At 46.8% G+C, this 15,656-nt stretch overlaps 1 protein-coding gene across 1 annotated transcript in view; it reads right to left on the reverse strand.

The window, feature by feature from the left end:
- The window catches only part of SLC39A4 (solute carrier family 39 member 4), a gene marked incomplete at its 3' end in the record, with an annotated part of 80,202 nt that overhangs the window by 42,752 nt on the left and 21,794 nt on the right, over positions 1-15,656 (reverse strand). Inside the window, exon 4 of the mRNA XM_082258626.1 lies at positions 249-412. Coding sequence (XP_082114752.1) covers positions 249-412 — 164 coding nt within the window. The remainder of the gene's footprint in view (positions 1-248; positions 413-15,656) is intronic.

The raw sequence follows: 15,656 nt of genomic DNA on the forward strand, positions 1-15,656 counted from the left end.
AATGTAGCCCCATTCCATCCATTGTTGTCCCATCCCATCCTATCCAATGTGGTCCTATCCCATCCAATGTAGCCCCATTCCATCCATTGTTGTCCCATCCCATCCAATGTGGTTCCATCCCATCCAATGTTGTCCCATGCTATCCAATGTGGTCCCATGTTATCCAATGTGGCCCCATCCTATCCATTGTGATCCCATCCCTTCCAATGTGGTGTGCAGAAGAAGATCATTATATAAAAGAAGATCACCTCATCCCAAGGAGTCACATGAGCGGTTTCAGAATCTCCCAAGCTCCGTCTCCTCCTGCTGCTTTCTGTATGAGTTTCATTATGATCATCGTGGTCATGGTCGTGATCATGGTCGTGGTCATCTTCGCTCCACAGCTTCAGTGTAGTCATGACGGAGGTAAGTGCTGAAAAAAAAAATGATACTTGTATGAGCATTTAAATAGGACCGCCGGCCATTTTCCCTAAATGTTAGCTAAGCTTTTATTTAACCATTTCTCTGCCAGAGCTGTTTTTGCATTTTTTTTGCACATAAAAAAAAAATAATAATTTTAGTCCTGAAGAATAATTAAACCCCCTAAATGGTATATATGTATTTTCTGAAAGCAGAGACCCTGGAGAATAAAAAATGATTATGATATTATTGTAACGGTTTATTAAACACAATTTTTCAGTAAAAAATACACACACAAACACACACAAAAGTCCCAATTTTTTGTAAAATATAAAATATGGGGTTTCATCAAGTATAGATACCCAACCCATCAAGCTTTTTAATTGTGTGTGCCTGTCAAACAACGACAACTTCAGTACCCAAAATTATAACCTATAGGCAACGCATTAAAAGCCCTCACACATCATCAGTTAATCGGATTAATGACCAGTGGCACTATTGCCACTGGCCACTATGGCAGCATGAAAGAGTAAATTATCAATTCAGGAACAAAGTGAAGGGGTGGGGGACTTTATATAGCATAACACCACTAACCACCAATGTAGGTGTTATTATTGCATTATTGTGGAAACTGGCACCAATGCTGGGGGTTATAATTGCAGAAACTGGCACCAATGCTGGGGGTTATTAATGCATTATTGTGGAATTTGGCACCAATGCTGGGGGTTATAATTGCATAAACTGGCACCAATGCTGTAGGTTATAATTGCAGAGACTGGCACCAATGTTGGGGGTTATTATCGCATTTTTGTGGAAACTGGCATCAATGTTACGGGTTATAATTGCAGAAATTGGTACCAGTGCTGGGGGTTATAATTGCAGAAACTGGTACCAGTGCTGGGGGTTATAATTGCAGAAACTGGTACCAGTACTGGGGGTTATAATTGCAGAAACTGGTACCATTGGAGGGGTTTACAATTGCAGAAACTGGCACCAATGCTACAGGTTTTAATAGCAGAGACTGGCACCAATGTAGGTTTTATTATTGCATTATTGTGGGAAACTGGCACCAATGCTGAGGGTTATAAATGGAATAAATGGCACTAATGCCGGGGGTTATAATTGCAGAAACTGGTACCAATGCTACGGTTGTGATTGCAGAGACTGGCACCAATGTTGGGGGTTATTATTGCATTATTGTGCAAACTGGCACCAATGCAGGGGGTTATAATTGCAGAAACTGGTACCAATGCAGGAGGTTATTACTGCAGAGAGTGGCACCAATGTTAAGGGTTGTTATTGCGTAGACTGGTACAAATGCTAGGGGTGACTATTACTGCAGCATTGTGCCTTTTTTACTCCTATTTTTAGTGTGCCTACGGGTAAAGAAATACAGCAGGAACGACATTTTAGGCATATAAACACCCACACAAGTAGAACAGTCTTCAGAAGAAAATTGTGGGAGAACTGGAAATACAAGCAGCCAATGAAGGTTGCTGCCAGCATACGTCCTCAGGGTGTCATCTTTCAAATAAAATAGTAATTTATTTATTTATTTATTTATTTTAAGCCATATTTATTCTTCCTCTCCTGAACAGAGGAGGTCAGTGACAGCAGCGTCACACAAACAATGGAGTAAGTGTAGTACATGTATTGTACTGCAGGGTATTATCATCGCAAGGCTGTTAGTGTGCATTGGAAGTAAGCAGTGCTGATGCGCCGGTCCCGGTGACTCGCACTGTATACTTCTTTTGTTAGAACTTTCTTGAAATGTCACAAGGGACTTTTCCTTAAAGCGTAACTCCACTTTTGTTGAGAAATATACATTCCCCTCTGGGAGATCTCTGTACATTGCAGGGAATGTAACAAACTTTGTTGCAGATTCCTAACTTTTGTTATTCTGAAGAAATCATTGTTTGTTCCTCTGTGCTGAGTGGGTCTAATGGGAGTGGTTCCATAATTATCAATCAGCTGTGGCAGCTGCAGGGCTCTAATGAGGAAAACTGCTGGGCCTGCGTCCCTTTAGACGTGTTCCTATTCTCTCACCAAAAATGACATTTTTGTTGCAGGGGATGCCAGAAATCTGACTTGTATCTTAGTGCAGACTAATGGGAAAATTGGTGAGCCAATCACACAAGCAGGAAATGATGTTTCTGGGGGGGGGGTGGTCAGTATACATTCTGTGTACAGAACAGCTCCAGGTGGCCATATTGCATTGAATTTTTCAGAAAATTACAACGGCTGCAGATTGAAAAGGAAAGGTCATTTTAATAACATTCAATGACAATATGATTTGTGTCACAATTGTATACGCTATATTGTTTTTTCTTTATTTGCTATTTTTTTCCCATGAAAGTGGAGGTAGCCTTGAAGTTCTCTTTACACATCAACAATGCAATGCCATAGTGTTGTATAGCAACCAACTGCACTGAAAATAAAATGCATGGGCGCCAATTCACTAAGCTTTACCACATGCGGTAAGGGTATCATGTTACTCATTTGCATCAATTATCGCATGCGGTAAATTAAGTCGAATTCACAGGAAAAAAAAAAAAAACGATTATACGGTATTTACCGTAAAATAAAAATATGTGCCAGTAAATATCTCAGAAAAAGCTCTAAAGTCCAATTCACAAATTGACCAGAGAGTAAAAAAGCAAGCGATAAATACCACCAGGGTTTTGCTGGCAGTATCACATGCAGTATTTGTCAAAAAAACTGCCTTGGGGACAGGGGACCCTTAGGCTGTTTTTTGACAAATAGGTGGTTGCTAAGCAGTGGGATGGAAAGCCAGCCGCCGTGTTCTTGACAACTGATGACTCATCAGCTATCAGCAGGCTTCCCCGCTAACAGCTGACTGTAAAAAAAAAAAAAGCAGACAATAAAAAAGTATAAAGAAAAAAAACAGCATGATACCCCTCCCCCCAGTTCATACCTTCGGGTCTGGTATGGATTGTAGGGAAACCCCACACCAAAATGTAAAAAATAAAAAAGGTGTGGGGTCCCCCCCAAAATCCATACCAGACCCTTATCCGAGCATGTTCTTATATAGGTAAGGGTGGGTCCACCTGGCGATGTCACCTGGTGGCACCGCCCCCTTGTGACGTCATGGACCGTTTCATGCTGGGTTAGTGATGTGGATTTTAGGGGAACCCCACGCCAAAATGTAAAAAAAAAAAAATGGTGTAGGCCCCCCCCCCAAAATCCATACCAGACCCTTATCCGAGCATGTTCTTATATAGGTAAGGGTGGGGCCACCTGGCGATGTCACTTGGTGGCACCGACCCCTCGTGACGTCATGGACCGTTTCATGCTGGGTTAGTGATGTGGATTTTAGGGGAACCCCACGCCAAAACGTAAAAACAAAAATGGTGTAGGCCCCCCCCAAAATCCATACCAGACCCTTATCCGAGCATGTTCTTATATAGGTAAGGGTGGGGCCACCTGGCGATGTCACTTGGTGGCACCGCCCCCTTGTGACATCATGGACCGTTTCATGCTGGGTTAGTGATGTGGATTTTTGGGGAACCCCTGTCATGGTCTTACCTTCTTGCTGTTCTCCTTCGTTTGACATGTGCTGGCGGCCATCTTGGTTTCTGGGTTTCTTGTAGCATCCCACCCTGCGGCTCCTCCTTCCCACTGGGAGGAGCTGGATGCCTAGCTCATATATATAGGAGGTCTGTGGCTTCAGTTCCCTGCTTGGTCCTCCTGTGTTCACATGCTACTAAGACTGCTGCTACTTCTGGTTCCTGTTCCTGGCTTCGTCTGACTACCCTGTTGGTTCCTGATCCTGGCTTCGTCTGACTACCCTGTTGGTTCCTGATCCTGGCTTCGTCTGACTACCCTGCTGGTTCCTGACCCCTGGCTTCGCAAAGACTCTGCATCGGTTTCGCCATCCGTTTGGACTTTTGCTTTATAGCTTGTTTTTCAATAAAGCTGTCTTATTTTCACTTATCTGTTGTTGTACGTCTGGTTCATGGTTCCGTGACATTAGGACCAAGCCATGAATTCTGACGGTACAGGGCCATCCTCGCTACCCACGCTGGTTGCCAGACTTGATCAGCAGGATCACCTGTTGGGTCGGTTCGCCGTGGCGTTGCAAACCCTGCTTGAACGCACGGTACCACAGGCCACGAATTCTGACGGTACAGGGCCATCCTCACTACCCACGCTGGTTGCCAGACTTGATCAGCAGGATCACCTGTTGGGTCAGTTCGCCGTGGCGTTGCAAACCCTGCTTGAACGCACGGTTCATTTCGCTCCCGTTGCCGATGGGTCGGTTGTCGCTCCTGGGTCCGCTCCTACTGCCGCTCCGGTTGTTGCGCCAGAGTCTACCCCGACACCTGTTGTTGCGCCCGCGGTGTTTCGGGGTATGTCCGGTTCTGCCCCCCTTCCACAGCGCTTTGGGGGAGAGCCAACTCAGTGCCGAGGTTTCCTTAACCAGGTGGGCATTTATTTCGAGTTGCTGCCACATGCCTTTCCTACTGAGAGATCAAAGGTGGGCTTCTTAATCTCGCTGCTCTCAGACAAGGCCTTGGCCTGGGCCAGCCCTTTATGGGAGAACAACAATCCGGTGGTTGCCGAGTTTTCCGGTTTTGTTGCTTCTCTTCGGAAGGTATTCGATGTGCCGGCTCGTGCTGCGTCTGCTGCGAAGCTCCTTATGTCCATCAGACAGGGTTCACGATCCGTAGCTGAATACGCCATTGAGTTTCGTACCCTGGCAGCAGAGGTGGGCTGGAATAATGAGGCTCTGGTCGCTGCTTTCTCTCATGGTCTCTCGGATGCCTTGAAGGATGAGGTTGCAGCTAAGGACCTACCAGTGGAGCTCGAGTCTCTTATTTCTTTCCTGATTTTGATTGACACCAGACTCAGGGAGAGACCTTCCTTTAAGGAGAGTCTGCGGAGGCCTCCTAACAGATTGGCGCCTACCTTTGTTGTCCCACCCGTGCCTCCCTCTCCTCCCACGCCTCCTGGGGATGACTTGTCTGGGGGTGAACCCATGCAGCTGGGGTTTGCTCGCCTGTCCGAGGGGGAGAGGGTACTCCGGAGACGCGAGGGCCGATGCATGTACTGTGGTCTCGGTGGGCATTTTCGGTTGGCATGTCCGAACCATCCAGGGAAACGCTCGCACCTGAGATCCTGTCGGGGGCAGATCTTGGGTGGAGTCTCCTCGTCCCCGGTTTCCCGTGTTGACAAACCACTGATCACTGTTGTCCTTTCCTGGGTCGGGGGCTCGGTGACGACCCAGGCGTTGGTGGACTCTGGTGCTGGTGGTTTGTTCATTGATAGTGTGTTCGCTGCCGCCAATTCCATTCCTCTGCAGGCTCGAGGTTCTCCTCTGGCTCTTGAGGCGATAGACGGCAGACCCCTTCTGCCGCCACATGTGACTCATGAGACCCTTCCAGTGGGGTTAGCCATTGGTGCCGTCCACAGAGAGTCGGTCTGCTTCCAGGTTATTTCGTCTCCACACTACTCGGTGGTCTTGGGGTACCCCTGGCTCCAGAAGCATAATCCGATTTTCGATTGGAGATCGGCCGAGATCCTCTCGTGGTCACCGCAGTGTGGGACTAGTTGCATCCATGGGCCTGTCAAGTTGCTGTGTACTTCCTCGGACTCTCTGTTGCCCCCTGAATACGAGGAGTACCGGGATGTATTCGATAAGGTGCGCGCGGTTGCCCTACCTCCGCACCGCCCATACGATTGTGCCATCGAGTTACAATCTGGTGCCGTTCCTCCTCGTGGCAAAGTCTATCCACTGTCGGTAGCGGAGAATGAGGCCATGGAGGAGTACGTGAGGGAGGTGCTTTCACGTGGACACATTCGCAAATCCTCGTCCCCGGCAGGGGCTGGATTTTTCTTTGTGAAAAAGAAGGGCGGTGAGTTGAGGCCTTGCATCGATTACAGGGGTCTCAATCGCATCACGATCAAGAACGCTTACCCGATTCCCTTGATTTCCGAGCTGTTCGATCGCCTTAAAGGGGCCACGGTCTTTACCAAACTCGACCTGAGGGCGGCATATAACCTCGTAAGGATCAAGGCGGGCGATGAGTGGAAGACCGCGTTTAACACCAGGACCGGTCATTATGAATCCTTGGTTATGCCCTTTGGGCTGTGCAATGCGCCCGCAGTCTTTCAGGAATTCATCAACGATGTTTTCCGTGACCTGTTGCAGCAGTGTGTGGTGGTCTTCCTGGATGACATCTTGGTATATTCTGAGTCCATGGAGACCCACATTCTGGATGTCAAACGAGTGTTGCAACGGTTACGAGAGAACAAGCTGTTCGGTAAGCTTGAGAAATGCGAATTTCACCGATCCCAGGTAACCTTCTTAGGTTACATCATTTCCGCTGAGGGGTTCTCCATGGATCCTGAGAAGGTTTCGGCTGTCTTACAGTGGCCCCAGCCCAGTGGTCTTCGCTCCCTGCAGCGCTTTTTGGGCTTCGCCAATTATTATCGGAAGTTCATCAGGGACTTTTCCATGCTAGCCAAGCCTCTCACGGATCTGACCAGGAAGGGCAGTAATTCCCAGGTCTGGCCGCCCGAGGCCATCCGAGCTTTTGAGGCTCTAAAGTCCGCCTTTGTGTCGGCTCCGATTCTGTCGCATCCCAACCCTGGGTTGCCCTTTGTCCTCGAGGTGGACGCGTCTGAGACGGGAGTAGGCGCCCTTCTGTCTCAGCGTAGAACACCAGAGGGTCCTCTGCTTCCTTGTGGGTTTTACTCCCGGAAACTGTCTTCCGCGGAGTGCAACTACCAGATTGGTGACAGGGAGTTATTGGCCATCGTGCAGGCTCTTAAAGAATGGAGGCACTTGCTCGAGGGTTCGGTGGTTCCGGTCCTCATCCTGACGGACCACAAGAATCTGACCTACCTCTCTGAGGCCAAGAGATTGACACCACGTCAGGCCAGATGGGCTCTGTTCTTGTCACGTTTTAATTACGTGGTCTCCTACCTACCCGGTTCCAAGAACATCAGGGCTGATGCCTTATCAAGGCAGTACTCCGACCTGTCCAGGGAGGAGTCGATTCCGACTTCGGTCATACCTCCGAATCAGATCCTGGCTGCCATTCGCACCAGCCTGACCTCTCCCCTGGGTGAGCAGATTTTGGCGGCTCAATCTGGTGCTCCCTCTGGGAGACCCAATGGCAGATGTTTTGTGCCTGAGGAGTTGCGCACTCGGTTGTTGCGAACCTACCATAACTCCAAGACCGCGGGGCATCCTGGAAAGAATCAGCTGTCCTGGGCTGTTTCACGTCTGTTCTGGTGGCCTTCCCTACGTTCCGACATCGCCGCATATGTAGCGGCATGCTCCGTTTGTGCCCAGAGTAAGTCCCCTCGGCACCTTCCGTTGGGCCTTCTGCAACCCTTAGCCACCGGGGAGCGCCCATGGTCACACCTGGGGATGGATTTCATTGTGGACCTCCCTGCATCCCGAGGCCATACGGTCATTCTCATGATTGTGGATCGGTTTTCCAAAATGTGTCACTGTGTTCCTCTCAAGAAGTTACCCTCTGCACAGGAGTTGGCCACGATTTTTGCCAGGGAGGTCTTCCGGTTGCACGGTTTGCCCAAGGAGATTGTGTCGGATCGGGGGAGTCAGTTTGTGTCCAGGTTCTGGCGCGCCTTTTGCTCCCAGTTGGGGATTCATCTCTCCTTCTCCTCGGCCTACCACCCTCAGTCCAATGGGGCCGCAGAACGATCCAATCAGGCCTTGGAGCAATTCCTTCGTTGCTATGTCTCCGATCACCAAGACAATTGGGTTGACCTCCTGCCTTGGGCTGAGTTTGCCAGGAACACGGCGGTGAACTCTTCCTCTGGGACGTCTCCCTTCATGGCCAACTATGGGTTCCAACCTGCCGTGTTACCGGAGGTATTCTCTCCCCAGGATATTCCGGCTGTGGAGGATCACCTTTCCGTACTACGTGCTTCTTGGGTACAGATCCAGAAGTCCCTTGAGGTCTCTGCTCAGCGCCAGAGACTCCAGGCTGATCGCAGACGAGCGCCTGCTCCTTCCTACCAGGCCGGAGACCGTGTATGGTTGTCCACCCGCAACCTCAACCTTCGAGTGCCCACTCCCAAGCTGGCGCCTCGCTTTGTTGGTCCCTTCCGAGTGCTTCGCAGGGTAAACCCGGTAGCCTATGCCCTTGCGCTTCCTCCTGGCATGCGGATCTCCAACGTGTTTCATGTCTCCCTGTTGAAGCCTCTGGTGTGTAATCGTTTCACTTCCTCGGTTCCACGGCCTCGTCCGGTCCGAGTGGGCAATCGTGAGGAGTATGAGGTGAGCAATATCCTGGACTCACGCCTGGTCCGCGGTCGGGTGCAGTTTTTGGTTCATTGGCGTGGTTATGGTCCAGAGGAGCGTTCCTGGGTTCCCTCCGCAGATGTCCATGCTCCTGCCTTGCTCCGAGCCTTCCACGCACGCTTCCCTCAGAAACCGTTCTTTACTCCGCGGAGGAGGGGCCCTTGAGGGGGAGGTACTGTCATGGTCTTACCTTCTTGCTGTTCTCCTTCGTTTGACATGTGCTGGCGGCCATCTTGGTTTCTGGGTTTCTTGTAGCCTCCCACCCTGCGGCTCCTCCTTCCCACTGGGAGGAGCTGGATGCCTAGCTCATATATATAGGAGGTCTGTGGCTTCAGTTCCCTGCTTGGTCCTCCTGTGTTCACATGCTACTAAGACTGCTGCTACTTCTGGTTCCTGTTCCTGGCTTCGTCTGACTACCCTGTTGGTTCCTGATCCTGGCTTCGTCTGACTACCCTGTTGGTTCCTGATCCTGGCTTCGTCTGACTACCCTGCTGGTTCCTGACCCCTGGCTTCGCAAAGACTCTGCATCGGTTTCGCCATCCGTTTGGACTTTTGCCTTATAGCTTGTTTTTCAATAAAGCTGTCTTATTTTCACTTATTTGTTGTTGTACGTCTGGTTCATGGTTCCGTGACAACCCCACGCCAAAAGGTAAAAACAAAAATGGTGTAGCCCCCCCCCCCAAAATCCATACCAGACCCTTATCCGAGCATGTTCTTATATAGGTAAGGGTGGGGCCACCTGGCGATGTCACCTGGTGGCACTGCCCCCTCGTGGCGTCATGGACCGTTTCATGCTGGGTTAGTGATGTGGATTTTAGGGGAACCCCACGCCAAAATGTAAAAAAAAAAAACGGTGTAGCCCCCCCCCCCCCCCCAAATCCATACCAGACCCTTATCCAAGCATGTTCTTATATAGGTAAGGGTGGGGCCACCTAGCGATGTCACTTGGTGTCACCACCCCCTCGTGACGTCTTGGACCGTTTCATGCTGGGTCAGTGACGTCACAAAAGTGTTTGTTAAGGACGCGATGGCCGGCTTCCCGGCCCGCTGCTTAGCAACCAGTATTGATGACTCATCAGCTGTCAGCAGGCTTCCCCGCTATCAGCTGATTGTAAAAAAAAAAAGCAGACAATTAAAAAGTATATAAAAAAAAAACAGCATGTCCATACCTTCGGGTCTGGTATGGATTTTAGGGGAACCCCACGCCAAAATTTAAAAAAATCTGAGCATGTTCTTATATAATTAAGGGTGGGGTCACCTGGTGGAACCTCCCCCTCCTGACATCACGGACTGTTTCATGCTGGGTCAGTGATGTCACAAAATTGTTTGTTAAGGACGTGATGGCCAGCTTCCCAGCTCGCTGCTTAGCAGCCAGTATTGTCAAACACCCGACCCCGCCCCCCCCCCTGGCCTGTTTTTTGCCAAATCCCAGTCTGCTCCTTAGCAACCATCTCAGTGCAGTAAATTACTCCATTAAATAATGCGGTAATTACCGCCACATCGAACAAATACTGCATTCGGCATTTAAAGGTAAATTCTTAGTGAATTTAACTTTCACAACTGATTTACGGCATTTTATTTGCCCTTATTTAACTCTTAGTGAATTATTGACCCCATGGGGTATTATTTTCTTGTCATGAAAAGACATTTCATAAAAAACACGGGAAGGGGGAGGGGGAGGACGCAGTTTGCCATTTTCGCCTTGGGCTCTGAATGACCTTCTCTCCGCATTGTTCAGGGTAATAAATTCACATGAACTTAAACTCGTTACAATTCCCACAACAATGCGATCCCTTGGAATGGTTTGGTGGTCACTTCTTTTTTACTCTCAGTCATTTTCCTTTTGTTTTCAAACTTACCATGCGTGTAAATTCCTCCGCTAATACTCAGATAATCAATCAGTTCTGTTCTCAGATCCATATCTTGTAATAAATTTGGTCAGTATATAATAAAAAGGGATTTGTTTTTTTTTTATATATCCTTTGGTGTCATGACAACATCGGAAGACAATATGGGGGAGATTTACTAAAGCGGGAGAGTGCAAAATCTGGTGCAGCTGTGCATAGAAACCAATCAGCTTCTGGGTTTTTTTTTGTCAACGCTTAACCACTTCTGGACCGGAAAGGTTTGCCCCCTTAATGACCAGGCCTTATTTTGCGATACGGCACTGCATTACTTTAACTGACAATTGCGTGGTCATGCGACGCTGTACCCAAATACAATTGATGTCCTTTTTTCCCCACAAATAGAGCTTTCTTTTGGTGGTATTTGATCACCTGTGCGATTTTTATTTTTTGCGCTATAAACAAATAAACAGCGACAATTCTAAAAAAAAAAAAAACAATATTTTTCACATTCTGCTATATAACATTCCCAAAAAAAAAATTTAAAAATCAAAATTTTTTAACATTTTAGGCCAATTTGTTTTCTGCAGTATATCGTAGTGTGTCAGGGCACTTTTACCGCAGTATATTGTAGCGTCAGAGCATTTTTACTGCAGTATATTGATGTGTATTAGTGCACGTTTACTGCAGTATATTGAAGTGCATCAGGGCACGTTTACTGCAGTATATTGACGTGCGTCAGGGCACATTTACTGCAGTATATTGAAGTGTATTAGTGCACATTTACTGCAGTATATTGAAGTGCAGGAGTGCACGTTTACTGCAGTATATTGAAGTAGGTTAGTGCATGATTACTGCAGTATATTGTAGTGTGTTAGTGCACTTTTACTGCAGTATATTGAAGTGCGTTTCTGCACCGTTACTGCAGTATATTGAAGTACGTTAGTGCACTTTTACTGCAGTACATTGAAGTACCTAAGTGCACGTTTACTGCAGTATTTTGTAGTGTGTCAGGGCACTTTTACTGCAGTATACTAAAGTAAATGAGTGCACTTTTACTGCAGTATATTAAAGTAAATGAGTGCACTTTTACTGCAGTATATTAAAGTAAATGAGTGCACTTTTACTGCAGTACATTGAAGTACGTTAGTGCATTTTTACTGCAGTATACTGAAGTGTAATAGTGCACATTTACTGCAGTATACTGAAGTGTATTAGTGCACATTTACTGCAGTATATTGAAGTGCATTAGTGCCCTTTTACGAGAGTATATTGAAGTGCGTTAGTGCACTTTTACTTTTGACTGGGGCACAACATTTACATTTTTGAAAGCAAGGCCAATTCTTCAACAATTAAGTTTGTCCTGTGAGCTGCTATAATGTGTTGGTATATATGCTGCGATCACTCTGTGCTTACACATACAAACAATATTATATCATTATAGTGGTGCGCATACACAAATGTGACCGATGGGTGAATAACGGTGATATTATAATGTGAGATATGCTAATATGCTATACAAAATATCCTGTGCTATAAAATCAGAATCAACATACACTGAAGGTTGCTACCTTATAAATCCCTAGTGTTTGTCTTGGTGCACCAAAATAGTGCATATTAGAATGTGTGACAGTTTTTTATCAAAATGATCAATGTGACAGTAAATTATACATATAATATGAAAAAATAATAATAATATGAAAAAAGATAAAACATTTTGACAGCAAGGCCAATTCTTGCTTTCTTTAAGAGTACTTCTATAGGGTTACAGTGTGAAGGCACCACCAACATCCAAAGCCCAATTTTTTTGCACCTGTTACTTCTATCCAAAGTCTGCGAAACATACACCAGAATTTATCCCAAAAATCTCTAATCTTGTTCCAAGTGCAATAAATTGTGGGCTCATCATGCAGCCTGGCTCCCCAAGCCGTTGTTTATAAAAAATAGAAAGCTTGCAGGGAAAATGTCATTTTTTTGCCTTTATAAATGTAATTTTTGCTGCAGCAGGTTCTATACACAGTACAGATGTGCCATTTTACAGGCAGACTAAGGGGACCCCCCCAGACACTATATTTAAAGGAATTTTTATGGTTTCACTTTAAGCATCAGTAAATCACTGCTCATTTAAAAATGTTTTGTACAAACTTTTTTTCAATAATACATTTCCCCCAGGGCAGTACCTGGACACTCATAAACTTTGAATGCCTAATAGCTTGCATTGAAGCCCTCAATGGGCACATTTGACCTTTCCAGTTCGGGTCCCAAAGACTTCAATGGGGTTTGAAATTCGGCTCTGAACTTTTGCGATGTTCGAGAATTCTGGCGCGAACCGAACTGGGGGATGTTTGACCCATCTCTATTCCTGACCATGACTTGTCTCTGCTGCCCCCTAGTTTCACCTCAGCTAGTTTCTGACCACGGCTTGTCTCTACTCATTCCTAGTTTGATTTTGGTTATTTCCTGACCAGTGACCACAGATTGTCTCTGCTGATTCCTGGTTTGACCTCAGCTAGTTCCTGACCACAGATTGTCTCTCCTGATTCCTGGTTTGACCTCAGCTAGTTCCTGACCACAGATTGTCTCTGCTGATTCCTGGTTTGACCTCAGCTAGTTCCTGACCACAGATTGTCTCTCCTGATTCCTGGTTTGAGCTTGGCTAGTTTCTTACTCCGGATTTTCTCTGTTTATTCCCATGTTGACCTCAGCCAGTTCCTGATCCTGGTTTGTCTTTGCTGATTCCTGGTTTCACCTCAGCTAGTTCTTGATTCAGGCTTGTCTCTACTCATTCCTAGTTTGACCTTGGCTAGTTCCTCACCTCTGCTTGTCTCTGCTGATTCCCGGTTTGACCTCAGCTAGTTCTGAATCCAGACCTCAACTGGTTTCTGACCACAGCATGTCTATGCTGATTCTCGGTTTTACCTCTGCTCGTTCCTAATTCCGTTTTTTTCTCTGTTAATTCCCATTTTAACCAGTTCCGGACCCTGCCTTTTCTCTGCTGATTCACGGTTTGACTTCCACTAGTTCCTGACCTAGGCTTGTCTCTGCTGATTTCTGGTTTTATCTCGGCTAGTTCCTGACCCTTCTATTTTCTAGGTTGACCTCAACTGGTTTTTAACCTTGGCTTGTCTGTGCTGCTTCCCATTTTGACCTTAACCAGTTCCTGACCCTGCCTTATCTCTACTTATTCCTGGTTTGACCTCAGCTAGTTCCTGACCATAGTTTGTCTCTGCTAATTCCCAGTTTGACTTTGGCTAGTTTCTGACCACACCTCATCTCTGCTGATCCCCTGTTTGACTGTCACTAGTTCCTGATTATGGTTTTTCTCTGTGAATTCCCATTTTGACATCAACCAGTTCCTCACCCTGTCTTGTCTCTGCTGATTCCTGGTTTGACCTCAGCTAGTCCCTGACCACGGCTTGTCTCTTCCAATTCCAGGATTGACCTTAACTGGTTCTTGACCCCGGCTTGTCTATGCTGATTTCCAGTTCTACCTTGGCTAGTTCCTGACTACAGCTTGCCTCTGCTTACCTACTGGTTTGACCCTGGTTTGCCACCTGTCTGCTATCCTGCCTGCTGTCTGTCTCCTTGGCTACTAACCACTACCTGTCGAGACTACGCTTCCAGCCCGCTGTGTGTTACAGTGTCCCAGCCAGCATCCTTACAGTCTCCCTCTTCCTGGGGACCTACCAGTCTGCACAAGCACCTCATACCTAAGCCTGCCTTCCAGAAGGGAATGTCCATGGACTGGACTCCTGACACCAGTGCCACTCTGTGCCTTCTCCCTCCCTGTGCTACACTCCAGGGGTGTCTGGAGCAGAGGTGTAAGGGAAGCCCTCCTCTCATTTCGAGCTCCAACCAGGTATATTGTATTCTGTTAAACAAAATGTAACAGTAGTTTTTTCCCTTTTAATTTGTGATAATTCCTATTTTTAGATATATATAAAGCTGTGTGTAATGTTTTTTTCTAGAGATCCACATAAAAAGGGCTCACTGAAATGGCTTGAAAGCACTGCTTGGGAAATACTGCCAAAATTGAGGCTGTAATGCTCATGGACTGTGCCCCAGTTGGGGGGGGGGGGGCAGTCAGGGTTCCCTGAGGGGCTGGGAACCTGAGGACTCTGAAAGACTTTCAGTTACCAGCTATAGACTTACTGCCTTTAGGGATCATTGCCAATCATGGACTCCAAGGACATTTACAACCTTTGAGGAGTATTTGCCTTCAGGGACTCTTGCCTTAACAGAGTGCTTATGAACTTGATCCTAACTCAGGTATGAGTACCCTAAAGGCACTAAGGCACCCCTGTAAATAATTTCATGTAAGAAGTTGCTTTGCAAGGATTGTTCCTGTATGTTTGCATTCCTTCAGTAAATACTGTATATGTTAAATGCCTCGTCTGAGGTCTCACTAAGTGGTGCATTGCATGGCAGATCTAAAGAACAGGTCCTGTAACAAGGGGACTGTAGGTTAGAGGAGGTAAATTTTAGTCCAGCATGTAGTTTGCTGTCTAGTGTAGGTTATAATGCCAGGGACAACCATACATGTGTCATTGCTTAAGGCAGCCAACCAGCCAGGGAATGGGTCAATTGGTGTAGGATGATGGGTAATCTTGTTGTGAAGGGGGTTAAGTGAACATCACCTTCACTTGCGGCCAGTTCCATACATACTAGGACTGGATCCGCGGCACAGTGTACTTAGGGACCTAGCCTGGGAGTCATGTAAATGTACAGTGCTTTATAAAAGTATTCATACCCCTTGAAATTTTCCACATTTTGTCATGTTACATCCAAAAACATAAATGTAATTTATTGGGATTTTATGTGATAGACCGACACAAAGTGGCCATAATTGTGAAGTGGAAGGAAAATGATAAATGATACAAATAAATCTGTGAAAAGTGTGGCTGCATTTGTATTCACCCCCCCGGAGTCAATACTTTGTAGAACCGCCTTTCCCTGCAATTACAGCTGCAAGTCTTTTTGGGGATGTCTCTACCAGCTTTGCACATTTAGAGAGGACATTTCTGCCCATTCTTCTTTGCAGAATATCTCAAGCTCTGTCAGATTGGATGGAGAGCGTCTGTGAACAGCAATTTTCAAGTCTTGCCACAGATTCT

This window comes from Pelophylax lessonae, assembly GCF_965119305.1.
Source record: "Pelophylax lessonae genome assembly, chromosome: 5".
Lineage (NCBI taxonomy): Eukaryota > Metazoa > Chordata > Amphibia > Anura > Ranidae > Pelophylax > Pelophylax lessonae.